This window comes from Zalophus californianus, chromosome 2 (assembly GCF_009762305.2).
Source record: "Zalophus californianus isolate mZalCal1 chromosome 2, mZalCal1.pri.v2, whole genome shotgun sequence".
In the NCBI taxonomy this organism is placed as follows: domain Eukaryota; kingdom Metazoa; phylum Chordata; class Mammalia; order Carnivora; family Otariidae; genus Zalophus; species Zalophus californianus.
The window spans coordinates 20,759,202-20,786,189 of record NC_045596.1 but is presented as its reverse complement, the minus strand read 5'-3'; the positions used below and the strand labels follow the sequence as shown (position 1 = coordinate 20,786,189).

General features: G+C 48.4%; 1 protein-coding gene and 1 long non-coding RNA gene across 5 annotated transcripts in view; one reads left to right on the top strand and one right to left on the bottom strand.

The window, feature by feature from the left end:
- Positions 1-2,046: 2,046 nt before the first annotated feature.
- Positions 2,047-10,031, bottom strand: LOC113925202. 2 transcript variants are annotated; one of them, XR_003520944.2, is made up of 3 exons: positions 9,322-10,031; positions 6,954-7,011; positions 2,047-2,475 (listed from the first exon to the last, which is right to left on the bottom strand). It is a non-coding gene; the product is annotated as an uncharacterized LOC113925202 (long non-coding RNA). The 2 variants fall into 2 exon arrangements; XR_003520945.2 differs by lacking the exon at positions 2,047-2,475 and having other exon boundaries at positions 6,688-7,011; positions 9,481-10,031.
- Positions 8,523-26,988, top strand: part of SEL1L3 (SEL1L family member 3) — a 100,853-nt gene continuing 82,387 nt past the window's right edge. For 2 of the 3 annotated variants that reach the window (XR_003520943.1, XM_027599806.1), the window contains exons 1-2: positions 8,523-8,798; positions 21,609-22,179. Coding sequence is in view for 2 of the 3 variants with exons in the window: in XM_027599806.1 (XP_027455607.1) it covers positions 8,634-8,798; positions 21,609-22,179 (736 nt within the window). In the remaining variant the exon portion in view is untranslated. The remainder of the gene's footprint in view (positions 8,799-21,608; positions 22,180-26,988) is intronic. The other variant, XM_027599805.1, reaches the window with a different exon arrangement.

Below are 26,988 nucleotides of genomic sequence, written 5' to 3'. Positions count from 1 at the left end.
AACAGGATTATTTCACGGGATTCTACAGAAATTGTTGAGACAATGAACTGAAATACGGATGTGAAATGTCTTGGGGATTGGAAAGCATTTATGCAAAGGTGGGATAAGGAATTCAGCTGGGATTTGAGCCTGGTCCTTTCTGCTAACCTTTCGGCTACCCACAGAGCCGTTCACTAGGGGGACTCGGAAGTCCAGTTTGGGGGTGTGAAGACAAATGAGGGGAAGAGTATAGAAAATGAGGTCAAGGACTCAAGGATGAAATTCACTACCTTCCTAGGGTTGCCTGGGTTCCAAGTAAGGGAGGTGACCTCAAATACCCCATGTGCTAACCCAGTCTTCCCAGGACAGGACCAGCAGGCAGATAATGCCTGTTCACTGAGGTCACAATCGAGCGAATGGAAATCACTGATTTATAGTCAGCTGTATGTTTTTTATTATCATAGACTTGTAAGGTCACTTAATGAAGAAAAGCTTTAATAAGCAGCAGGAAGGCATTAAGCATTGCACTATTCAGAAGGCAGATATGGTTCCTGACCTCCCAGAGCATGGGTTCTAGAGGACAGACTGCCATGTATGTATTTTACATGTTTTTTTTTTTTTTTCCTTTCCCTTTTGGGGGGTTAGCACCAGGGAAGTGTTGCATTCTTAGGAACCACAAGTCTAATTTCCAATTCTGGGCTGAATAGTAATTTTTCCTGAAGGTTTGAATAAATCATCCAATCTGCTTCAGTTTCAACTATTTTCAGCATTTCTATTTTAATCATTAATTTTGGCTGCTTAGGACCCCGGAGACACTGAGCCCGTTTGTGACTTAATTTGGGATGAGAATGAGGCAGGAGGCAGAAGATGCGCTGAGAACCAAACAAGAGAAAATGGGCTTGAGCTACAGTCTGAAAGATTTGGGCCAGATGCAAGAACACTTTCTCGTTAGTGACAACTGTAATATTTGGTTTGTTCTAGCAAGGCAGATTATAGAATTTGCACAACTGTAATTTTGGTAAAGACAGGAGAGGTTCTCATGTAAGGAAGATAGTTTAATTTTCATTCTGATTTGACCAAAAGGAGATGAGTCAGATGAACTACCCATTCAGGTAAATCATAATACTCAAGATAATAAGAAGGGCACACAATCCATCTTGCTCCCCTTTTTGCTTTGAATGCCAGGGAGCTTGAAGCTAACAATACCGTTCAGTTATAAAAGTAATATTAGCCTAGGGCACTGTTTCAGTTACCCATTGTGGTCCAAAAACTACCCCTAAACTTAGTGGTTCAAAACAACAATTTATTTTTACCTGTCATGGTTCAGCAAATTGACGGGACTCAGCTGGGCGGGTCTTACTTGGGGAGTCTCAAGCAGTTTTAGTCGAGCGGCGACAGGGTTGGAGTCATCTAGAGCCTTGACTGGGGTAAATGTTCAAGATGGTTTGCTCATTCACATGTCTGGCCCACATGATGGCCGGAATGGCTGGAGGCCAGCTGAGCATCTCTCTCCCTCCACAGGGCTAGCTTGGACTTTCTCAGAGCATGCTGGTGGTCACAACTGACAGGGCAGCTGGCTTCCCCCTCCCTGGGAGAAATAGTGGGGGAATACCCTCCCCACTCCAGGGTTATTATGGAAATGTGCTTCACAGGTGGGGTCATCTTTGGAGGCATGCCACCACAGGTATTTATAAACCTTTTTCTATTTTTCATAATTTTAAAAAAGATTTATTTATTATTTTTTAGAGAGAGAGAGAGAGAGAGAGAGAATGGGTTGGGGGGCAGAGGGAGAGAGAGAAGAATCTCAAGGAGACTCCCTGCTGAGCACGGAACCTGATGCAGGACGCAATCCCACGACCCTGAGATCATGACCTGAGTCAAAGTCAAGAGTCGGATGCTTAACCTCCTGAGCCACCCAGGCGCCCCTCTATTTTTCATAACCTTATAAGGGATTAATCTTTCTTTGTGAGCCGTTTTTGGAAGTAGACAAGTGTGAATAATACACAAAGAGTACTTTATTCTTGTCTAGGGCTTGACAAGCTGCCATGTGCCCTCACCCATGCTCCCTTGATGGCCTTCCTAACGCCACATCAATGGCCAGATTGGTGACTTTATCCCCAATTTAACAGAGGTGGAGACTGAGGTTCAAAAAGGATTTGTGACCTGCCCCAAATAACATAGCTAGGAAGTGGTGGGATGGCCCTAGACAGATGCTTTGACACAGTAGTGTGTGTCCTCAAGCTCCACGAGGCCCTGACTGACACCTAAGCTTCAAACCCAGGTGTGACTCCGCACCCCCCCCACACACACACCTCAGGACACCTGCTGCTTCTCCACCACCCGTTGTCACAGGAGGAGGGGAGTGTAGTGGTGGAAGCTGGAGTCCTTGAGCAAAGCTGCCTGAAACCAAACCGGCTTGGCCACCTCACGACTGTGGACCTGGGGTCTTTCAAAGGACTCCGTTCCTTCTTCTGTAGGATGAGGCTGCTTCTGCCCCTGTCATGAGGATTGAATGAATTAATGCCTCAAAGCAACACTTGATAAGAACTTTAAAAAGAAATCCCCCAGGGGCGCCTGGGTGGCTCAGTTGGTTAAGCGTCTGCCTTCGGCTCAGGTCATGACCCTGGGATCCAGGGATGGAGCCCCTCATCAGTGGGGAGCCTGCTTCTCTCTCTGCCAGCTGCCCCCCACTTGTGCTCTCTCTCTCTCTCTCTCTCTGACAAATAAATAAATAAATAAAATCTTAAAAAAAAAAAAGAAAGAAAGAAAGAAAGAAATCTCCAGCCAAAAGCTGTAGAGATAAGTAGCTATTAAGAGAACCCTGGTCTGGCTTCCTCTTGTCTATAGGCTATTCTCACTTTTATATGGACCTTACTAAGTATCCATACATATACAACTGATCTTGACATTTCATTTTACTTGATATTGTTTATTACCGGATAGACTAAAAGCCCTCAGTCAATGTTAATGCCTGCCTAAGGGTCGCGATGTCAGCTGCAGGATGCAGTTATAAAATACTCTCAGGACTTGTAGACACCACCCGGTTGCCCAAGGTCTCTTGGGTACTCTCTTTCCTCAATTATTTACACTCTCTCTCCCTAGGTGCCTAGTCGATATCCCTCCCAGCTCTCTCTCCCGAGCGGATCTGCACATTCACCCCCAACTTCCCTCCACCTCTCCTTTTCACACACATGTTCTTCTCAACACACTCACCCAAAGAGATCTTTCCAACTACGGACACATGCCCTTGACCTTCTGCATCCCAGGGTCCTTCCTTGCTTAGACCTTCGGTATACAGATTTTTCTGTGCTCACTGAGCCTAAAATATACCCCTATCATCCCAGATCCCCCAAGGTAGTTTTTGCAGCCACGCCCAGTGGGGCAGGGCGCAGACCTATGTATGAGTGAGGAGGCTCTGGATACCTGGCTGCACCTTCCGGGCTCACAAGGCTCTCCACCAGTGGTCTGAGGGGGCCAGGGAGTGGACTTCCCCTCTTTCCAGGCCTGGTGGCAGCACAAACAGCCAGGATGCAGTCCAGGACACTTGTGATAGCTGCTCCTTAAGGGGGCAGATGCTCCTGACTTGAGAGGAGGCTTGGCTAAGGGAAGCTGCCTGCTTTTTCCCAGCTCAGGGTCGGGGGAGAATTGAGCTGAATAGGCACCTATTCAGAAGGGCAATGAGCCAAAAATAACTGGGAGCAACAGCATTTCATCTGACAGGCCCAGAAATAGAGCTCATTTTAGAGCACACCAAGGCTACAGTGTGGGTGATTCTGAGACCTTCAGCATTCCCACAGAAATGCACGGAAAAAGTCCCAGCTCACACAAGCACTTCCAACCCCTCTTTGCACAACTTCTCAAAGCATGGGTCCCATGGCCCCCAAGAAAGGAGTCTGCAGAGTCACAGAGACTTGAGGCTCAAAAGATGGGGTCTGGGGACCAGGAGATGAGGATGGTATCTGGTGGAATGTCCTAAGGAAGGAAGGAACAGGAAGTAACTGGTAAATACGGAGGATTCAAAAAAGGAAGAACAGAGATAGGAACAGATTTAGGGAAGCCCAAAGCCTAGGCTTTCTCAATTTTTCATGAGAAAAATGGAAGTACTGAATGCTGAAAAAGGGTTTTTTGTTTTTTGTTTTTTGTTTTTTGTTTTGCTGGATCCTGAAGGTCATCCTTGGCAGAAAAAAGGCCATGGTTTTCCAGTGGGGACGGGCAGCGTGTTGCCTGACGGCAATCTTCTCTTCTGTTTTTGTTTTCTTCTCTTCTATGTTGATGGAAAAGGCAAATGTCACAGTTCATTTATCGTTATTCCGCATATCTGAAGTGGCAGACAGGAATGGAGGGAGTGGTAGTATACAGAATTCCAGAGAACCAAAAGCTGGGTGCTAACGGGAAGGAGACGGAAAAGATGACACTGAATAGAGAAGGAAAAAAAGGCAGGGAGGTAATAAGGGAGCAAGACGGAAAAGAAGGATGGAAAAGAAAAAAAACGAAAAAGGAAGATGATGAAGTCGATTTTATTGAGTGACTAGGGCTAAGAACTTTCTATGTACAAGGCACGGGGGCAGTGCCCAGGGCTGATTAAGAAACGAGGCCTGCTTTCAAGCAGCTTTCAACCCACTTGAGGAGAACAGGCCAACAAACCGACTAGAATAGGAAGCAGGATTAGCCAGTTGCCTCATGAGGTTGCAGGCGAGAGAGAAAGGACCCATTGCTTTTTGACCTGAGGTCATGAGGGAAGGCTCTCCAGAGCTTGTGGGATTTGCCTGGGCCCCAAAGGTTTATGTAGGAGGGCAGTGGGCAGAAGGAGATTTCCTCACTCCTATGTAGTGCCCTCCCTGCCCTCTCTTGTAACTCAGAGATCAGTCGTCTCTGCACGGCCAGATCTCTCTACCCGAGACATCCTCGGGACCTAGAAATGTGGTTTCCAAGGGCCCCTGCATGGGCTGTGACAGCCCGAAGTTAAGTTTCTACTGGTCCACAGCAAAATAAGACAATGACCCATCGGGAGTTTTTCCACAAACAAATTATATTCAGTTTAAAGGACTTTTCTTTTATTATGACAGTAGGTCCTTCCTAGTTTTTTGATGATAAAAATACCCTGTCTTTTGGACGAAATAATGTTGATAAAAGATAGCATATTGGGGCGGGGAGTTGTCTGTTTTAAATATTTTTACTTGTCAAATGAATAGTTGGCCAACTGCATTGGTCCCTGAGATTTTACAGATTTTATTTTTTTTTAAGATTATTTATTTATTTATTTATTTATTTATTTATTTATTTATTTATTTGAGAGAGAGCATGAGCAGGGGGGAGGGGCAGAGGGAGAGGGACAAGCAGACTCCCTGATGAGCGCGGAGCCCAATGCGGGACTTGATCCCAGGACCTGGGGATCATGACCTGAGCCGAAGGCAGAGGCTTAACCGACTAAGCCACCCAGGCACCTGATTTTACAGACTTTAAACCATTTCAGCGTCTAAGAACTACTGGCCTCGATGCCATTCTGGGTCCACTGAGGCAAGCGCACTCAGTGAAGGTTGTTCTTTTTCCCTGGCAGCCCTGAACCGATCCCTCCAGGCCTCTGGTCGCTCCTCCCCGTAAGCCTTGTGGAGGGCGGCTGCTGCCCTCCTCGGGGACTCTGTCCTGTTCTGTGGAGTGGTTCTCTCACTGTCTCTCAGAGGGGATGGGACACACCGGTGCGCACGAAGGCAATAGTGAGCCATACCAGATGAATACAGCCCCCAGGCACCTTCACAGTTAGGTGGAGCACGAACACTTAATTCAAACAATAAATTGTAAAGGCGGGAAAGAACACTATTTTCCCAAATGAACGGTCTTCTGTGATCAGACCACACCTTTCAAATTACTGATACAGACAGCTGGAGAGGAGGCAAGGGCAAAAACTGATTCTGGCTTCTGGATCAAAATGTCACGGACCACTGTGAATAGAAATCCTGACCTTCTCTCTTTCTGCCCCTCTCCAGTCCGGAATTGATCAGTCAATCCCACCACCCCCTGCCCTGGGCCACAGAGCAACCTGAATATCCCTTTCTGAGGACCAAATTATGTTATGGTTAGTCTTCTGCACGCCTGCCACTCCTCACGGAAAGGGACGCCTGCTCACCTCTGGATTCTAGAGCCTTGGGTGGTGCCTGACTCACAGGAGGAGCCCAAGAGAAGCCTAGTGAGTCAGAGATTTGATATACCAGGTGAAAAACAGCCCAATGCCCTATGGGGTGCCTCCACAGTGACTACAGTCAGGGAAATTCAAACTCACAGCCTTCTAAAACTTCAATTCCATGAGTCCTGATTACAAACAACCTGAGGAAACCATGTCATTCCCTGAAGACCAACCGAGTCTGTGGGCAATGAAGGGGGAGTGAACTCCAGAGAAGCCCAGGAAGACAGGCGGAAATTCCAGAAATATTGTGAAGCCCCATCTTCTGGAACTGGCCAACAATTTTCCTTCCACATACATTAAAATGTATAGTTTATACTTTGACCTGACTAAAATATATATATATATATATATATATATATATATATATATATATATATATATGACACAATCTGGGACAAAGCCACCAAACCTTTCATCCCCTTGGACACCCAATAGACTAAATGATTTTCCACATCACACAGGAGAATTTTAAGTGCTTTGGGTCTACGGAAGTGGGACAGGGTGTTGGAGACATCTGTCAAACAAAGAAACCCTCAGATGCTTTAATGGGGTGGCTACTGGTTGACATGGGAGCAGAATGACCCTTTCTATAAGCCAGGATCTGGAAATGGGGTCTGTGGACCAGCAGCAGCATCCTCTGGAAACATGCTGGAAAGGCAGCTTTTCAAACCTCATCCGGGGCCAACTGAACCTGAAATTCTAGTGGGGTTGTCCCGCAATGTGTGTTTTCATAAGTCCTCCCAGCGGTTCGGATGCAGGCTGAACTTTGAGAACCACCGATAGAAGGCATTACCTTGCGCTGAGTGACTCGAAGCCAAGAGCCTGACCCAGGGCCACAGCCCTCAGGTGACCTAAAAAAGAAAGGGATGACTCAGCTGAGTGGCTAAGTTGGCCAGGCTCGTACTGAGATGGCTGAGGCATATCCAGGCACGACCCCCGGGCACCCCATCTTTACTGCCAGCTTCCCCTGCTGCCTGTTTGGACTTGACCTTCGGCGGTGGCACGTCCACAGGGCAAGGGCTGGGCAAGGGCCATATCCTTCCTCTCTCGCACGTGTTATTAGTTGCAATACGCACAAATCCACCAGGGCCAAAGAGAAGCTTCTGAGAACTTTCGAAGGTGGGCTGTCTCAGAGGAGCAGCTAGGGGCCCAAGCAGTTGTCTGAACTGCCCCGCGCTTCCCAGAGCACCAGCTTGGCCGCAAGCTGGAGGTCTCACGGTCCAGCCGCGGTCCAGCCGCGCCCCTTGGCCTGGCGGCAGGACTCCTAACCGCGAACAGCCAGTCCCAACCCGGGTCCCCAAGACCGAGGGTGGGCCTGATTTATTTTTTAAAAAAGTGTTTGTGCACTTCACAAGCCTCACCCTTTCATTTAGAGCTCAGTCCAATTGCACTGACCTAATTAATTCATTTTCTTTTCGGTCCCAAGTGGAAGCCAGGGCACAGGACGGCAAATCCAATGCAAACCCTCTTTGGGCGCCAATACTCTGGACAATTAAAACAAAGAGCGGCGGCAGCGGCGGCGGCGGCGGCGGCGGCGGCGGCACCGCACAAAACCCTCGGGAAACATCCAGAACGTGCCGCGTACCAGCCGGCAGGGCGGGGCGCAACCTGGGTTAAAAATGTGCCCGCAGGGAGGCGGCCCCACCCCTGCAGGTGGACAGGTGGAGGTTGGCCGGGGTCAAAATCCATCCTTAAAGGACCAGAAGCTGGGCCGCTGCGTGGCGCAACTGCAGGGGGCACACTCGCCCCGCGCCCAGCGGGAATGGCGCCCTCGCCCAAAAAGCAACGAAACAAAACCCATCTTGCCGTCGGGAACTGGGTTGCGGGACCCGCAGGAGGAGTGGGTGGGAGCGGGAGAAGGCGGGAGGGGCGACTGGAACGAGAAGGGGAAGGAGGGGAGGGAAGGAAAAGACTGGGAGAAAAGGCAGAAAGTGGAAGAAAGAGGGGGTGAGGAAAAGAAAGGCGCGAGTGGGAGACGGGGGAGAGAGAAAAGGGGAAACGGAGGGAGAGGAGAGAGGGCTCGCGGACAGGAAGAGCGACGAAGGGGGGGCGGGGGAGGAGAGCGAAGAAAGGGAAAGGGGGGGCGGGCCGGGAGCCGAGGGAACCGGGCGGGGGGCGGCGGCCAAGGGGCGGGACCGGGGTCAGTCCCCACCTGCGGGGGCCGCCCCGGGAGGTGGTAGCCGGGGTCGGGGTGGGGGGGCAGCTGCGGGGAGGCGGGCTGGGCGGCAAGGCAGTGGGGAGGGAGGGGACGGGCACTGGGAGGCGGGGAGGAGCCGGCTCTCGGCTGGGGCTGCGGGGGCGGCGACGGCGGGAGCGGCAGTGGCGGCGGCGGCGGGTCCGGCGGCGGCGGCGGCAGGTGGCCCCGCGCGCGGCGGCCGGCCCGGCCGGGGGCGGGCAGGAAGGTGGCGCCTCGGGCGGGGGCCGGTCCCTGCACCAGGTGACCTGCTCTGGCCCGGATCCGGGCGGCCTCGCTATGCAGCGGCGCCGCGCGGGGCTCGGGTGGCCGCGGCAGCAGCAGCAACAACCCCCGCCGCCCGCGGTCGGTCCCCGGGCCGCAGCCATGGCCCCCCCGAGCGGCGGCGTTCCCCCGGGCCTCGGCGGCCGCCCTGCCTGCGCTCTGCTCCTGTTCTGCTACCTGGTGAGCGCCGGACCCTGCCCGGGTCCTCCCCCCTATCCGCGCGGGGCCCCGGGGACGCGGGCGGGGGCGGTCGGGGACCTCCGCCTCTCCGGGCGGTACGGCGCTGCTAGTTTGCTCGCTTCCTGGCCGCTGCGCCCCTGGCGCGCCGGCACCTGGGATGGGGGACCCGGGGCGCCGAGAGGGGTGCGTGGACCGGACTTGCGGCGCGGCGCTCTCGCTCGTGTCTGTCCCTCTCCCCCCGAGACGCGCTCCAGACCCGGCTGAGGTGCCCCCTCGAGACCCCCTCCAGTCCCCCGCTCCACCTGGAGCCTCGCCAGCCGCGTTTCCTCCCCACCCGCCGCGCGCGGCTCTCCAGCCCCCTCCCTCCCGGTCCTGGGCTTCCCTCACAGTCTCGCAGCTCCTTGTCTTCCCGTGCCCAACTTCGCCTCTCTGTCTCTCTCTGTCTCTCTCTGTCTCTCTCTGTCTCTCTCTCTCTCTGTCTCTCTCTGTCTCTCTCTCTCGGCGAACGCCGCCCGCCTCGAACCTCCGTTTAGTTTCCGCCGGGTCCTCATGGCCCGGACCGTTTTCTGCCAACGCACCCGCGACGAACCCTCGCGTTTCCAGCGCTCTTCAACTCCTCCGTGGTCACTCCAGCCAAGTTGCGGATGCCAGAAAGAAATCGAGTTCTTTGTAACACGCTTACCGCCAGAGTGGTGACTTTAGCTGCGTCTTGAACATTGTCATTTCAGAGAACACGCTTGGCTTAGGCACGTCAGTTTACCATTTGCACTCTTCTTGGCTTCGGTTTCAGTCATCTACTAAATGGCAGTAGCCTATTTTTCAAAACCAGCTCACTTAAAATACCAGAATAATTTAAACACTCAGCACAAGGTGGGGGAATATTCCTCAGTTCCTTTGATGGCCTTCTTTCTTCTGCTTTGAATTCTCCCAAACAATAATAAATTTAACCGAAGGCGACACCCTTCCTGTCCAGCCTACCTTATGTTCCAGGATCCTGCAGAAAGCTTGGGTTATCTCGCCATATATTACTGTAAATAAGTGAAATCGAAAATGCTGAATCATGAAACTGATGTAATAGGAAATTCACAGAATGCTTAAAATTGAGCAATGTCATTGTCCAGAATTGTTCTCATTTATATGGTATCGCTATTATTTGGAGTCTTTCTTCGTAGAGGCTAAAAACTGTTTAGGAGAGAGACATTGTCAGGCATTAGGATTTGATTCCAAGGAAATTGCCACCCAGCCCAAGTTTCTTTTAACACTCTTTACTTCTCAGCTGTTGCATTTCTTGAAGCAAGAGGGTGTAAAAATGCAAATTGTAATTCTGCTTTAGCGTCTACCTGTTGAGCAATCCATGCTTTTCCTCCTATTTTAAAGTTAACTAGTACCAAATTTCATGGTTGGATTTACTTGATATCTTCAGAAGAAGTTGTCAGTTAACATGCATGGGTTGTTTTTTTTTTTTTTTTTTCTTTCCACCCAAGATGTATTATTATTTAATATTTGTGCCACAGGGTTTCAGCACACAGGCTCATAAATATAACTGCCAAAACAAATGACAGGGTTTCAGTTTAAACAGATGATCACCGTCCACAAGGCACTGGTTACCCACAGAGGCAGAAATGATGTAGTAGAATAGTGTGTGAAACATTAATATACAGGTGGTCTGGAAAGTTCCATGCGGAAATCCGAAGACCTGGCAAGGAGAGACCACTTCTTGACGGTTCTGAGAAATCTGAGTAACAGGAGAAAGCTTAAAGGCCTAGTGGTCTACGGGAACAGAGGCAGATGAGGGAGCAAGTAGAAAAGTTCTTTTGGGACCAAGGGGGATTTAAGGGACCACGTCACAGAGAGGGGACAGAGATGCTGTGCGCAGAGCAGAGTTAGAGAGTGAAGTGGTGAGGTCAGGGCTCTGAAGGGAGAGATTTATAGAAAATACTGTAATGTGGGAACTAACCAGAGCACGACTGAGTGTCTTGGCAGATGGGGAAGGATTGGATTTTGGAACCACCGTGAAGAGGGAAATGTCAGTGCTTCCTGACTCTGTGTGATTCCTTCAGATGGGCTTCAGAGAGGCTACTGTACAGAAAAGGCTTAGTAAGCAAGCAAACCATTTTGCAACTGAACAAGACTCTTTTGTCAAGTCCAGGAGAGCAAAAGTGTGATTTGGGAGATGGGCTTCACCTTTTGTTCTAAAGGTCTAGCCATTTCCATAGGATTCTGCTCTAGAGGTATGTGCTATCTGAGCCTCTGGTGAAAGGTGAGGCTTCCTGACCTTGGAGAAATTCACTGTGCAAGGTGGGGAACATCTGCCTGAAGCACGAGATACAGAAAACGACAGAGGGAAAAAAAGGCATAATTGTGTCCATTCTCCTCGTCAAGGAATACTGCCTAGAGGAAGTGATTGGTCAGGGGAGGCGAGGCGGGCAGGTGGAGAGTAGATGTGGAGCAGAATAGCTAGGGAGGATCTCAGGAACATGTAGACCCTAGAGGGAGAAAGCTAGCCCATAATTTGGAAAACATAAATAATAATGATAGCTTGCGTTGTTTATATGCATTATCCAGTATATTTTTTAAAGATTTATTTATTTGAGAGAGCACACGTGAGCAGGGGGGAGAGGCAGAGGGAGAAGGAGAGAATCCTCAAGCAGACTCCCCATTGAACGTGGAGCCCTATGCAGGGCTCAACGTGCGGCTCGATTCTAGGACCCTGAGATCATGACCTGAGCCGAAATCAAGAGTCGGACCCTCAACCAACTGAGCCAACCTGTCGCCCCTGCATTCTCCAGTGTTAATTTTAACGACAACCTTGTGAAGTAAGAGCTGTTATGATCCTCATTCGGATGAGGTAACTAAGACTCAGAGAGGTTAAGTAAGTTGCCCTGGGCCACACAGGTAGTCCAAGATAGAAACCCAAGTCTGTCTACTTCCAGAAACCCAGTTCTTAGGCATGCTAACCTACTGCTTTCTGCATTTTGCTGCTTTGTGCTTGGTCCTGTCATACATAGATGCATGGGTCATTAGCAAAGCTCTCACAATTAGCAGCCACCGTGCAATTGGCCAGGATGTGAGGTCATGTCTAAAGTAGCCTAAAATATACAAAGCAGGAAGCACAGGCTGCAGAATAGAAGCAGGATGTTAACAAGAAAAAAAAAAAAAGAATAGGTGACACCAGAAAATATTTGCCATGGAGAGGTGAAAGATAGGGTCTCTCTCTCTCTCTCGTCCAGAGGCAGCTGGTGGAGGTTAGCACTTAGCGTTTGTATGAACGTGTGTCCAGGTGTAGAGCGAGTGTGCCTTGGAATGCGTTCCAAAGCCAAGTTGTCTGTGATTTGGGGGCCGATTCCCACTGTGCTATCCCCACCTATGCTTGTTCGCAAGGACTGGAGGTTGAGAGTGGTTTTCTGAACAGATGCCTTTAAGCCCCTGCCCTCATGGGGAGCATGCTTCCCAGAGCCAGGGTCCTGAGGCACCGGGCGCCTTTCTTCCCCATTGGCTGGGACAGAGTAACCTTCAGTGGCAGCCCAAGAGCAGCACTGTGACTGTAACTAGGATACTGCCAAAGCGTGAATAATTGTGACGAGGTCTGAAAGATAAGTCACGGAACGATGCCAAGCAGATTTCTGAAAAGATGATCCCTGGTTCCAGTGGCTGCCAGAAAATTCTAAGGTCACCAAAGGTCAAGAGGCAGAGAGCCTCCGCAGAGAGGGTGAGGGCCTGGAAAGGAAAAGGTAACAGAATCGCTTCTGCTGAGGTCCCCGGTGCCGAGTGGTGTGGTCTGGGCTGGACTTGCCAACAGACCCCCTTGCCATTCTCGTACGTAATTACCTCGTACCTTCCTCCGGACTTGGCCAGACCAGCTGAGGCTGTCCCAGCCCCATCTGTGACGGTGGCACTTGTGGAAGGCATTTCTGTCCTTTCCGAACGCTGGTCTCGAATGTATAATTTTTTCTTCAGTGAGAAAAACACATATCACAATGGCTGGTATTGATGTCAGCTGTAAAGCTGAAATATTCAGAGTGGACATTTGCACTTGTTAGACAACCAGAGGACAAAGACATAAATGGGCTTTAGTGGCACAGATGCATGTGGGGATGGTTAGCAGATCTATGGTGGCTGTGACAGAATTCTCCATCAGTGGCCACAGACCATCGGTCATCCCTCTAGCAGTAGTCCTGAACTCCTTACTCTGTCTAACACAGGACCTAGGAAGATCAAAACAAGGTATGGAGACTCTCCATCATCTTGCTTGTGCAAGAGCGAAAATGGATATTTGAAATGCAGAGCTCACCTTCAGACTTCACGTCAGCCGATAGAAGCCACAGTCACCCTGACCAGAGCTCCTAAAATCCCCCAAGCCATGGTGTTTGCCTCTTGCTTTCTATACCTTCTATTCCTCTTGGCAAAAGTGTGGGAGTCATGAATCGGCTGAAGGAAGCAGGTGGAGGAAAGGTGGACAAGACATAAAGAACTCAGGCAGTTCACAAAGATGGATAGACTCGAATAGACCGTAAATAGCCTCTTATTTGTCAGACGTCCTCATCCAAAGAAGGGCTTAACTGAGTTGGGGAGTTGGCTCAACGCGGTGTGTAGGTTTGTGGGTAAGGTGATGCCTACCCTCCCCAGGTACAAGGTGTAAGGACCTGGTAGGATCTTAGCCCCCATCCCCCGCTCCCTCCTGCACATTCAAGATGAGAGTGAACAAAGTCTCAGCTTTCCCCCACCTGTGGCCAGGAAGTGGGACAGGTGTAGAGGTCAGCTGGTGAGTCGAGGGCCTCATTTTGGGAGTTTCTGGAAGGCAAGAGGGACACCATCACTGACTGTGGAGTCAGATGGGAATTTGAATTTTGGTTCTATTTTTGAGGAGCTGGTTGACCTTGGACAAGTGACTCCCCCTCTCTGAATCCGTTCCATTTTCTCCGCTGTGTCCCTCCCAGAGCTGTTGTGAAGATTAGATTTGAAGGGAGACGTTCTATGAAGTTCTTTTTGAGAGGATGAGGTTAGAAGTGAGTGAGAAGAGGGACTTGCCGCATCTGTCCCAATGCCCAGCTCATAGTTATTCAATGAAATGAAACCAAACCAAACCTTGGTTACCCTCATGATTTAAGTTAAAAAAGAAATAGCATATCAAACAGTATTAAAGAGAGCAGGGAAGCCAATACAACTAGGAGTATTGCTCACTGTCGCGATGGTGTTTCTCTAGCCAGCTCTCAGGTTTGGGAAGGCATATGGGTCAACTGTGAAGTATTGACCCAAGGCACATCTCGATTTTGGAGTCCATACTGACATCACTGCCCATTCTGCTTAATTGCATGCTTTGTTGACATAAACAGGATTTTTGCTTATTAATAGTCAGCAGAAATTGGAAAAGTAGACCTCTTAAGCCAATGCAGTGACTTTTTGACCAATGGAAAGTTTGATCCAGCCAGTTTGGAGAGAAAGGACTCATGAGCAAGGTTTCCTTAGGTGACTGATGGGGTGGAATGGGCAGGAATGAGAAAAACAGACATTCAGTAATTGTTTGCATATTACATGAACCCACCACATACACGTGTTAGTGTAAAATTTCCCACGACAAGACGTGAATGATTTAAGACGCTTCAGTCTCTCGGTCCCTTCCTTAAATAGCAAGTTGTCCATATAGAGAAAAGAGCCAAGTTTTCTCAGCTTTTTGGAACAGGGAGGGTTATTTGAATAGAATTTCTTCTTATTGATCTTGCTTAAAGGCATCAGACGCAGTCATCCTAAAAGAAGCTTAGACAGAATTGATAGATTTTTTTTTCCATCCAGAAGATACATAAATGCATCTCGACCCCCAGTCTGAATTGAACGCATTTTGATCTCCAGTTTGGGGTCTTTTCTCATGAACACGACATCAACTGACCCATTTCTTTCTTTAAAAAAAAATGTATAATACATACACAATTAGACAAATGTGAGGGAATCTGTTCTGAGACTGTGTGTGACATTGTCAAATTTGACTTTGATTAAGGCTTACTTCTGGTGTAAACAGATGTTTGAGGGCTCGGGCATCTTTCAGAGCCCAGCTCCATTGTGTGCAGAGCAGATCAGTAGCTTCTGAGGTGGAACATCTATGTGGTTGTCTAAATGGCATAATTTGAGGGGCACAGAAATGCCCCCACTCACCCCCCAAATCTTGCTCATAGCTGCAGTGCATTTGAGCTTTGCTTTTAAGACATTATTTCCCCCAGACTGGCATAGAAATGCAGATATGTGACATTACTGTAGTCCTTTTTCATTATCACATTAACACGGATGAACTTGCCAGACGAACAGGAGTCCAACAGGGGGTAGAGGGAGAGGACATTTAAAATATTTAATTCGTATTTTTGTTGTGGAGAAATGGAAAGTTCTAGAAGACAGTGCGGTTGTCTGAAAGGTCTGGAGGGAGTTGATAGCTGAGAGAAGTCCACCCTAAATGGGTAAGGTAGGTTCCAGAGCGTCACCTTCCCTGACCTCACAGTCCCCACGTCAGCTGTGACCCCCCAGGAGCCCAGTGAAAAGCCAAAGGGTAAGGGTTCTTCCCAAGGAGATTAATGAGGCTTGATGGAAAAAAAGAAGTGGAGAGGGTCCCCATCACAAAAGGACTTGTGAATGTCGGAAAAGGGTGCCAGGGACTCCAGGATTGGATCAACTCCTCCAGTTTGTATGCAGGTGTCCCTGGGAGCTGTGACCTGAGGTAGACCACAGAGGCTCCCAGCAGAAAGGCTCATGCCCAAGATTTTACTTCAGCAGGAAACACGTATCCAAAATCCTACTGTGTGCCAAGTTCTATTTGAGAAGCCAGGGACATAACAATGAACAAGACATGGACTCTGACCTCATAATTTCTAAGCAAAGGAACGACTAGGTAATTTTTCACTTCCGTTAATGCAACCTGGCATGTAAAACTACCTATGAAGGTTGGACACGTGTCATGCTGATAGCCGAAACTCTTTGAGTTAATTGCCTTATTTTCCTGGCAGGAAACAGCTCATAACCATACACATGACTTGAGCCAGGAAATCAGCTTCAGCTTAATCAATATTTAGAGTGTGATGTGTTGCTAATTGGTGTTGGTTTTGTACATAACAGAGTTAGCCCTCCTCATGGCATAGCCGCTGCCCACTGGGTGACCTTCAATCCACAAGATGTCAGCTTCCTACATTGCATAGGTGTCCAAAAGACTGAAGACCTCCATGCCTTCTTGAGGGATTTAGACCATACCCCTAAGGCCACCTACAGTGATTTTGAGGTCCCTTTGGGGGCCAGCACACCCCCATCGTATTGCCCATCCCTGACATTGTTCCTCTCCTGTACTCATGCTTCTCCCACTTCTCAAGTTCATCTTACTCAGTCCATGAAATTTTTCTGCGCCCACAGCCTCGCTCTAACTTCTCATCCCACCTGGTTTCTACTGAAAGAAACAATAGCAGATGTCAACACCGCCACCAAGGAACCTTAGCAAAATAACAAATCAAGCGCCATCAACCACACGTCTATGAAATTATGCCTAATTGGGTAATTCATCTCATTTCTCCCATAGGATCATTCCTTTGGAAAGCATATTTTCTGTCATGTTGTGTTTTCCAAACCTCTAAATCTAGAATAAAAGCTCGATAATCTAGAACAGTAGTCGGCAAGCTATGGCCCATGGGTGCAACCAGCTGCCTGTTTTTGCAGAGTTGAGCTGGACCACAGCCGTGCTCCTTCGCTTACGAACTTAGTTGTCTGTGGCCACTTTCTTGATACCACAGCAGAGCTAAGTAGTTCTTCATGGACACCAAGTGGCCTGCAAAACCTAAAATACTTACCATATGGCCCTTTTTTTACAGGAGAAGTCTACTAACTTCAAATCCAGAGTAGCACCATCCAGTAGACATATAACGTAAGCCACAAATACAAGCCACATGTGTACTTTCAGATTTTCTAATAGCTACATTTAAAAAGTAACAGGCGAGGGCGCCTGGGTGGCTCAGTTGGTTAAGCGTCTGCCTTCGGCTCAGGTCATGATCCCAGGGTCCTGGGATTGAGTCCCGCATCGGGCTCCCTGCTCCTTGGGAGCCTGCTTCTCCCTCTGCCTCCCTCTCTCTCTCTCTCTCTCTCTGTCTCTCATGAATAAATAAATAAAATCCTTAAAAAATAATAAAAACAATAAAAAGTAACAGGTGAAATTAATTTTAGTAATATATTTTATTTAACTCACCCTATCTCAATATGATCATTTCAACATGTAATCGGAATAAGAAATATTAATGAGATAGTTTGCTTTTTTTTTAAAATTGTCTTTGGAATCCAGTGTATATTGTACACTCACAGCAATTTGGACCAGCCCCATTACCAGCACTTCATAGGACTCGTGGCTCCTGTATCAGATAGCACCCACCTAGAACCTGTAAACCTTGGATTTACTTTTCCTGCACTTGAGGCTTTGAAGTAGGTGAAAATAAAAAAATCTCCATCTGCATGTATACAGATTTCCTTTAAAGCCGAATTTTGATGGAAGGGCCTGGAGGGAAAACACAGTCAGGTGTCCTATACCTTCTTCATTCTCATCTGTTACCTCTGATCTCAGCAATGATGAGCCTGATGTCATGGGTCATCAAGCGAAGCTGAAGCCAGCTTCAGCACGCTGTGCTTCTTAATGTGGGAAAGTGGACTGATGCATGTTTAGCACTAAGAAGTAAAGTAATGAACATTACTACTAACTGCACTTTGCAGTGAAATCACATAACCTTTCCCCCAGAATTCTGTTTAAAAGAAGTATTAACTTGGAGCCTAGCGTCAGTGATAAAAACATGATTTTAAAAAAATACTGAAGGGGCACCTGGGTGCCTCAGTCGTTAAGCGTCTGCCTTCGGCTCAGGTCGTGATCCCGGGGTCCTGGGATCGAGCCCCGCATCGGGCTCCCTGCTCCGCGGGACGCCTGCTTCTCCCTCTCCCACTCTCCCTGCTTGTGTTCCCTCTCTCGCTGTGTCTCTCTCTGTCATGTAAATAAATAAAAATCTTAAAAAAATATTTTTTTTAAATATTGAAGTGGGAGAAGAGGGTTGGGTTTTTTTTTTTTTAAGGTATACATAAACGGAACGAGGAAGCGGTTTTAAGTCATTCTTGGAGAAAGAACACAAGGTGATATTCAGTATATCACAGCATGTCCTGGACTCTGCTCTCTGTTGCCTCACTAACTGGGCAAATGTGGAATTGAGTGATGGTGGGCATGAGGGGCAGTTGGAATGAGGGGTGCCCACCTCTCTGTCTTTGGCTGGCCTCCGCAGGGGGCTCATCGGCTGGATTCGCATCTTGAGAAGGGGGCTGCATCTTGGCACATCTGGCTGAATGAACAAACCGCCGCTTATGGACAAATGCTGCGGCTATCTCTATTCACAAGAAAGCAGAATTCCGCCTGGCCAACTCTTTATAGTCTCGCTGTTGTGCGCTGCGGGCTGGAGAACGTGGGAGAGGGAGGGAAAGCAAGGGGCTGGGCTCCTGGGCTTGCCTCTGGGAAGCCACCAGCTGGGTGATGTCGGAGGACATCCCCTCTCAGTGATCATTGCCTTGTTGGAAGAATGGGGTGGGCTGGCTCATCACCAAGGTCTCGTCTGCTCTAAGAGCAGCTACTTCTAATTATAAGATTATTTTTATGTTTGTTTTCCCCCCTGTAATTTGGAAGTATAAATGAGAGCATGAAACAATTAAGCCTCTCACTGCGGGGGCAGACAATTTGGACTGTACCGACCTCTTTACATATTTCTTCCCACAGTTTTCCCATGACTAATCAAAAGCAATGGCCAGCCCTTCTCACTCCGCCACTTGGAGAAGCTACATTTTTTTATTTTCATCTTTAGGACAGTTGCTTTTCTCTCCATCCCCCGCTCTCCCCCCCAACTCCGTTTTTTTTTTTTTCAATATTCATGTAGTACAAAATTCAAAAGATAAATAAGGATATATAGCACATGTCTCTCTCTTAGCCTGTCTCTTGGTCACCTCATCCTTCTCCATGTGAGCAACCAGTGCTCTGTGTATTCAAGCAAATGTGTATCTATTTTTCCTTTTCTTAAAAAAAAAAACTCAAATGGTACTTCTGAACCTTGTTTAAAAAAAAAAAAAACTTCAAACTTTGGAGATGATTTCATTATCTGTCCATGAAGCTCTTCCTTGTTTTAATAGCTGTCTAGCACTCCAGGAGTGGATGTCCTATCATTTACTGAACCAACTCTGTCTTGATAGGCATTTAGTTCTGCATCCTTTGCTGTTACAAACAGTGCTGCAGTGCAAGCCCGTACGTACATCATTTTGCACAAATTTGAGTATATGAGTAGGATAAAATCCTAGAGGAGGAATTATTGGCCCAGAGGGTGGGTGCAGTTATATTTTTGATGGATACTGCCTGACTGCCATCCATAGAGATCACTTTCCTCAGCAGGACATAAGAGGCCAGTCTGGCCGGGACAGAGTGTTATCAGGCTTTTTGATCTCTATGAACCTAGTAAGTTCAAACTGATCTCTTCATTGTGGTTTCAACTTGCCTTTCTCTGACTATCGGTGGGAATTTACTTATTGATGAACTCTATCGTTTGCTCATTTTTCTTGATTGTCAGCTTTGTTTCTAATTGACGATCGGTGCTTTCAAATGAAGCACTGTTCCCATTTCCAGAAACTTTCACTGATTCTTCACTGTCGGTAGAATGAAAGTCCACATTCCTTGGGCTGGGGGATTCAGTGTCCTTCAGAGCTAGGACCCAGCCTTTTTTTTTCAACCTCATATCCTCATGTCTTTTTGTGTCTTTACCCCTGTTCTGTTCTCTGGTCAAACAAATCTGCCCTCTCTCTAGTACATCTGTGTTGCTCCTGCTTAAGCTATTCACACCACTTCTATGGTCTTCCCTATTCCTCTCTACCTAAAGAACTTCTCTTCTCCCCTCCCAGCCCAGCTGAAATATCATTCCTTCCATGAAGGCTATTCTAGATGCCCCCCAGTAGAATGACCCTCACCTGGGACTGTACTCCTTTAGGACTTGCTTATAGTTTGACTGGAGCCCTGATCACGTCCTGCCTGGTGTTACTTACTGCTCTTTGTAAACACAATTCCCTGATACCCAGCTTTGTGTCTTAGCCCCTTCTGCGTCTCCTGCAACCCTCAGCCAGAAGTGAAGAAAGGGATCCTTATATCTTCCTTCTTTGGAAAACTGACCTTTTTCTTTAAACTTGTAAAAATATTCACAGTATAAAATTTACCATTTTCACCACTTAGTGTACAGTTTTGGGACGTTAAGTACATTCATATTGTGGTGTAACCATCACCACATCCATCTCCAGAATTATTTTCCTCTTGTAAAACTGCAACTCTATGCCCATTAAACAATAAATCCCCATGATCACCTTCCCCCCGCCCCCAACCCCGATCCCTGGCAACCACCATCCTCCCTTCTGTCTCTATGCATCTGACTGCTCCAGGTTCTTCATATAAGTAGAATCATACAGTATTTATTCCTTGTGCCTGGCTTATTTCACTCAGCATAATGCCCTCAAAGTTCTTCCATCTTGTAGCATGCGTCAGACTTCCTTTTCTTTTTAAGGCTGAATAAGATTCCATTGTGTGTATATATCACATTTTGTGTATCCTTTTATTCATTGAGGTCATTTCTACCTCTTGACTATTGTGAATAATGCTGCTGTGAACATGGGAGTATGTCTATGAATGTATCTCTTCGAGTCCCTGTTTTCAACTATTTTGGGCTTATAGCCAGAAGTGGAATTGCTGGATCATGTGGTAATTCTAGGTTTAATTTTTTGAGGAGATGCTGTCCTGTTTCCCTCAGTGGCCACACCATTTTTACATTCCCACCAGCAATGCACAAAGAGTCCAGTTTCTCTACCTCCTCTCCAACGCTTGTTATTTTTGTTTTGTTTTTGTTTTTGGATAATAGCCATGCTAATGGGTGTGAAGTGGTCCAAAGTAACCTTTTCGCTCTTGTGTTTTGGATGCCTGAATCACGAAGTTATATTTAGAAGAACTCTTGTATCATATGCTGAAAACATTGTCTTGATCTCATGACCAATTTCCAAGATTTCTTCGGCAAGGAATGTCCATTTTAAGAGGTCTTCATATTTAAAGAACTAGAGAAATAACACACACAGCTAAAATCTTTCTTGGCCTATGTAGCACCGTCCATGGTGAAAGAATCAGACGACACAGTCTGTGGTCCAAGCCTGCCTGTGTGTGACTTGGAGCAGTGGAAACCTCCTGCTGGTCCATCCGTCATGTGTGCTTGTGCTGGCTCGGAACTTACGGGAGAAAAAGGGGGCATCCCTGTCATGTTCCCTCTCGGGTGCACTTTGAACTCTTCCCCCACCCTTTGATTTGGCTGCATCTGATCACCATTTGAAGTCAGGACAATGCTTTGGAAATGTCTGAGGCTGGCTCCTCTCCTTTTCACGCTAAGGCAGGCTCACCGCTACTGGATTTGTTGCGAACTAGCTCCTCCATTTGGAAACCAACTCTGGAATGATTGCCACGTAGCTTTGAAAGTCCCATTTTGATCAGCAGATGCTACTGAGTCTGGCGAGAGAGTTAAATGTGGCCTAATCTTCATTTGTGTGTGTGTGTGTGTGTGTGTGTGTGTGTGTGTGTGTGTGTGTGTTGGTTTTTCTCTAATTGTTCCGGAGTGGTTTTGCCATCTTTTATGTCCCACATTCAGTGCTTTGGATATTTTTTATCCCCGGAAAATGATTCACATATCTGTTAATGTGATGATTTTTAAATTTTCTGTCTTTCTTCCTTTCTTTTTTTTTTTTTTTCCACCTTTTCAGAACATCGTGCCATCTTTGGGCAGGCAGACTTCCCTGACAACGTCGGTGACCCCCAAAGCCGAGCAGAGCGTGGCTTACAAAGACTTTATTTATTTCACTGTCTTTGAAGGGAATGTTCGCAATGTTTCCGAAGTCTCGGTTGAGTACTTATGCTCTCAGCCTTGTGTCGTCAATCTGGAAGCGATTGTTTCATCTGAGTTCAGAAGTAGCATCCCTGTGTACAAAAAGAGGTGGAAGAACGAGAAGCATCTTCACACCAGCAGGACACAAATAGTACATGTGAAATTTCCAAGCATCATGGTTTATAGAGATGATTATTTCATCAGACACTCCATTGCAGTATCCGCGGTGATACTACGCGCCTGGATTACTCACAAATACAGTGGCGGAGACTTGAATGTTAAATGGGAAGAAAATTTGCTACATGCTGTAGCGAAGAATTATACTCTGCTGAAGACGGTCCCACCTTTTGAACGCCCTTTCAAAGATCATCAAGTGTGCCTTGAGTGGAACATGGATTATATTTGGAACCTTCGAGCAAACAAGATTCCCCAGTGTCCACTTGAAAGTGGTAGGTCATTTGCCTTGCAAGGAACCTAATGCTCATTTCTTCAGATAGCCTGTATCACGAGAGAATGACAGGAGAAGGTTCTTACTCTGTCAGTGGGAGAGGTGGGCAAAATGATGGGCACACCAAGCCTGTAGTTTAGGACTTTGGGGAGGAAGTGGGGCGGGGAGTAAAAAGGTGAAGAGAGAAGAAATAGTAGAAGAGAGTAGACTGCACTGGAGAGTCACAGAGATCATGGAGGGGCCTGGAGAGGTTTGGGTCTGAAGTTGGAAAGGTGTGTTAATGCCACCAAAACAGACACTGGGAAAATCTTCCTCCCTCTCTCCCTTCATGAATCCTTCGAGTATCAGTTACATTTAAGTGGAGTGTTTTATACAGGTGGAGGTGAGAACCAGAGGAGACTTTGTGCCCAAGGTGGTATCACACAGTAGTTTTCAGCCCAGAGCCCCTGGGTTCAACTCCTGATTCTGCCACTTTCTGCCTATGTAACCTTGGAATTCTGAGAGCCTCGGTTTTCTTATCTGTAAAATGGGGATGATAAATAACAACTCCCTCAGAGCCGTGTTGTGAAAATTAAATGAGATGTAATTTGCTTAACGCATAATCAGCACTCAGCAAAAAGTAGCCATGATGATGATAGAGCCCAAACACTGCGCTGTATCCTAAAAGCCACATGGTTACAGCTTCCGAAGGACCCATACAGGAGGTCCCCGTGACCTTCCATAAGCACTGGGGTTGGAGGTCTGTGGCTTGTGCACTCTTAGTTCTCTCCATTGGTATGAGGGGCACGTTCCTGTGTGGATGCTGAGCGCCTGCCAGCTCTTCTGGTCATCCTGCGGTGGGGAGCTAACCTGGGCGTGCTCCCAGGCACTCACCCGGAATCTGACAGTGTTTCCTCAAGTGTAGCCCTGGAACCTTCTGAGACAGAATCACGCAGGGCTCTTGTTGTCAATGCAGCTTCCCAGGCCCCATCCATATCCTACTCAGTCAGGACCTGTGGAGTGCAGGGTCCTGAAATCAGCACTTCAGACACACTCCCATGACCCTGATGCATCTTAAAGCTCCAGACCTCCGGAGCAGTGGCAGAGCTGGTGGGATTTGGATCTAGAGTAACTGTGACCCAACCCCCATGGGCCTGTGACAGCAGACCCTTCCTCGGGAGGTGCCTGACCCCTCCTGGTCTTTAAGAGGACTGCTTTGGGGCAAGATGACTTAAGAACACTGAGAAAACAGTGGCGACGAATATTTCCTGAGACCACCCCAAAACAGCCTTGCATATAACGGACACTTCAAGGATCTATTTAACCAGATGTGGTTAGAGTGGTCAGAGGCCATTTGCCCTAGAACGAATACATGTGGCATTACAAAAAACAAAAACAAAAACAAAAAAACCTCTTTATTTTGAAATAATTATAGATTTGCAAGAAGTTGCAAAGGTGGGAGAGAGTCCTGTGTATCCTTCCCCGGCTTCCCCCAAATGGTGAGGTCTTTCATAACTGTAGCACACTAGCAAGACCACAAAACCGACATTGACCTAGTACTGTTGAATTAGACTGCAGACCTTATTCAGAATTCACCAGCGTTTACACGCACTTTTATGTGTGCGTAGGTCTATGGGCTCTTATCCTGCACTTGGTCTGAATAGCCTTGTGCTGTGGCTGGCTTGTGTGGGGCTTTAAATACAGAGCTGGAGAGGGAGAAGGCAGGTTCCTTTTCTGTGTGTACGTGAGTTGGGGGTAGGACGGGGTGGGCCGGTCGAGCTGCCTGCGTTTTGATGATTGGCGTGCATCCCTCTTCCAGGCAGAGCCCCATGCTAGCATCTTTCTGGAATGTCTTCCACAGGGAGACTTAATTTATTAAGGAGAAGGAAGTATGAAGCACATAGAGCCAGTTTTGATTTGCCTTCAATTTTGTCAAGGGGTAATGATTCCATTTCTTGTGTGGCAAATCACATATTTCTCATTGAAGAATGACTAAATTGCAAGCTGGAAGTTTTCAAATGAAGTCGTTTATGAACTGGCTGAGGTCTGAGGGTGCCCGCACATACCCTTAAAATGTGAACTACCTCTCCTTTCTTTTGTTGTTCCTTCCCATATTCACTGAGCTCCAGAATAGCTCAGTGGGACTTTTTTCTCCCCACCTTCTTCCGAGCATTACTTTTGGGGTGAGAACCAAGCTAATAAAAGCATAATGCAGAGGAAAGCCTTTTCTAATCATTAAAGTCACCAAAAAATGGGGAGTGGGGTGTTCCACGCACTCTCAAAGCCAGCTCTGTTTGCGTGGCTGCGATGTGTTCACCGAAAAGGGGAACATTTCCTCTCCCTCTCTTTGAAAGAGGAATCAAAAGAGAGTGTGCAGCCGCCCTATGGAAAGTGTCCGCGACCTTTGTTCTTGATACGGCTGTGTGATGGAAGGGGGCCAGGCCTCTGGCTTGCTCTTAGCAGGGGCCTCTTTACTTGGCTCTTGATGAACAGGAGTCAAGTCAGAACAACAAGATGGCATAAGGGAGCCGAGGGGCCGCCTTTCATGCCCTGTCCCCTTGCGGTCTGCAGCCGGCGCTGGTGTGGGGTGTGGGGGAATGTTTTCTGTGTCAAGTGCCTGGTGTCCTACGAGGGCTCGACGTCTGAACTGAAGTAGCCTCTTGCTTTCATTTTCTTTTTCCTTTATAAAGAAAGAGAGCCCAAGTCCCCATGCAGAGGGCTGTTCTGTGACTACGGTTAGAGTGCCTCTCCACCAAAGGCTTAGCTTAGGCCCCCGAGGTGACGGCTGTGTGCACCGGACATAGCCCTCCTCCACCACACCCGGCGGTTTATCTCCTTTGCCAGGACCGGGCCAGTCCGGGCTGTTGGTCTGATTTTTGTTGGCCACGCGGCAGACTCTTGTCCCGCCCTGCTGAGAAAACCTACCCCAGATCAGCAGTCAGCAGCCTTTTGGGACACGTGTGTGTCCAGGCTTGGCCACGTGTCCTTCTGGTGCACCTGTTCCTGCTGCGGTCTGGGCACGTGGGCCACAGGTGGCCAGGCACCGCGCACCTGCGGCTGCGCTTATTGTTGTCCGTTTCCTGGGGGGGAGGGGACCACGCATTTGCAGGCGTCCCTCACCGGTCACACGTGTGCCTGACTCGCACATGACCTCATCGAGAAAAAGCAATCCACCACGTGGGCAACAATTCGAGGTGCACCTGGACTGTCCTCCTGCCTGTCCTCCCGGGAGCGGTCAGCGGGTCCTGTGGCATCCATCTCCAGACAACGTTGCATATTCAGTCCTACTCACCGCGTGTATTGCTGTCATACTGGCGGATGTCACAGCCTGCAAACGGCCCCCCCAGCTTTGCCCTCATTCCCCACAGGGCAGCCAGGGCGGGCAGGTCCCATCCCCACCCCCGCAGGCGGTTCCTCCCATTGTGGTGAGGACGAGTGCCCCTCACGACCCTACCCGCGGCCTGGCCAGGGGTCCCTGTCCTCTTCCTGTTCCTGTCCCCTGTCCTGCCGCATCTCCTGCCATGCGCCCCCTTGTCCACTGGCTCCAGCCACACGAGCCTGCTGGCTTCTCCTGGAGCTGACCAAGTTCATTCTCCCTTTGGGACCGCTCACATGACTGCCCCCTTCCCCTCCACGGCTTGCCGCCTTATGTCATGCCTCTGTGTTATGTCATCTCAGGAGGCAAGACTTCCTGGCCGACTTTATCTCGGATGGCAGCCCCCCCCCCCGCCACTCCCACCCGGGTTGTCATTTCTCTTTATTTTCCTGCACAGCCTCATCGTCCCCAGACATTGTAATTAAATATGCGTCATTGCTTTTTTGCCGGTTATGCGTGTCTCTGGACCAGTATGCAAGCTCCATTATGCCAAGGTCCTGCCTTGTTTTGTGCAGTGCCCACCACCTCAGCCCCTAGCACACAGCAGGCATGCAGTGACCATTTGTGAATTGACTGGTGAATGATCTTAGCCAAGGGGCAAGGACCTTTTTCTCATAGGCCTGTGTGTGACCATCCCACGGTGACATCCTCACACAGCTGTGTTGCCACATTAGAGAGCACACAGGGGTAGGGGGCAGCTGTGTGTCTTCCCGAGGCTCTCACACACACCGCAGCTGCCCGGGGAGGAGCCCATCTGGGCTGTGCTGGGTAAGGATGCAATCTCTTGGTCAGTGATTCTCCTTTGCAACCACGCACGAGCCCACCTTTGCTCTGCCCTCTTAGTTTGAGTCTGGGATTCCCCATCCCCTACCTTGACTAAATCACTTCCTTTTAGAGAGAATAGCCGTCCCCACTGCCCACCAGTACCTGCTCCCCACTGCCACCCCTCGTGGCAAAAATCATACCCATATTTCGGTAGCTGGCTCAAATTTCCACTCCTCTTCCCTGACCACCCCCCGAAGCCCTTTCCTTTCCTTTTTCCATTTTCCTTTCCTTTCCCTTCCCTTCCCTTCCCTTCCCTTCCCTTCCCTTTCCTTCCCTTCCCTCATCCCCACAATCAGAAATTAACTCTCTATCCTCTGGCCTTCCCTAGCCCTCTGTTGGTACCTGTCTCCCCATACAATGTGTATCATGTTCAAGTCAACTAAGCAAAGAATATTGAGCACCTACTATGTATCAATTTCTTTATTAAGTCTGGAGGCTAGAAGATGCAGACCTGGTCCCCTCTGTCTTAGGTGCTTAAAGGGGAGGGAAAAAACAGCTTCCAATAGTAACAGCTACTTTCTGTTACTGAGTACTCACTATGTGTTAGGCATTGTGCTAAGTGCTCTATGTATCTCATTTAATCTGCCCAGCATCTTACTGTCATATTTACAAAGGAGGAAACTGACTCAG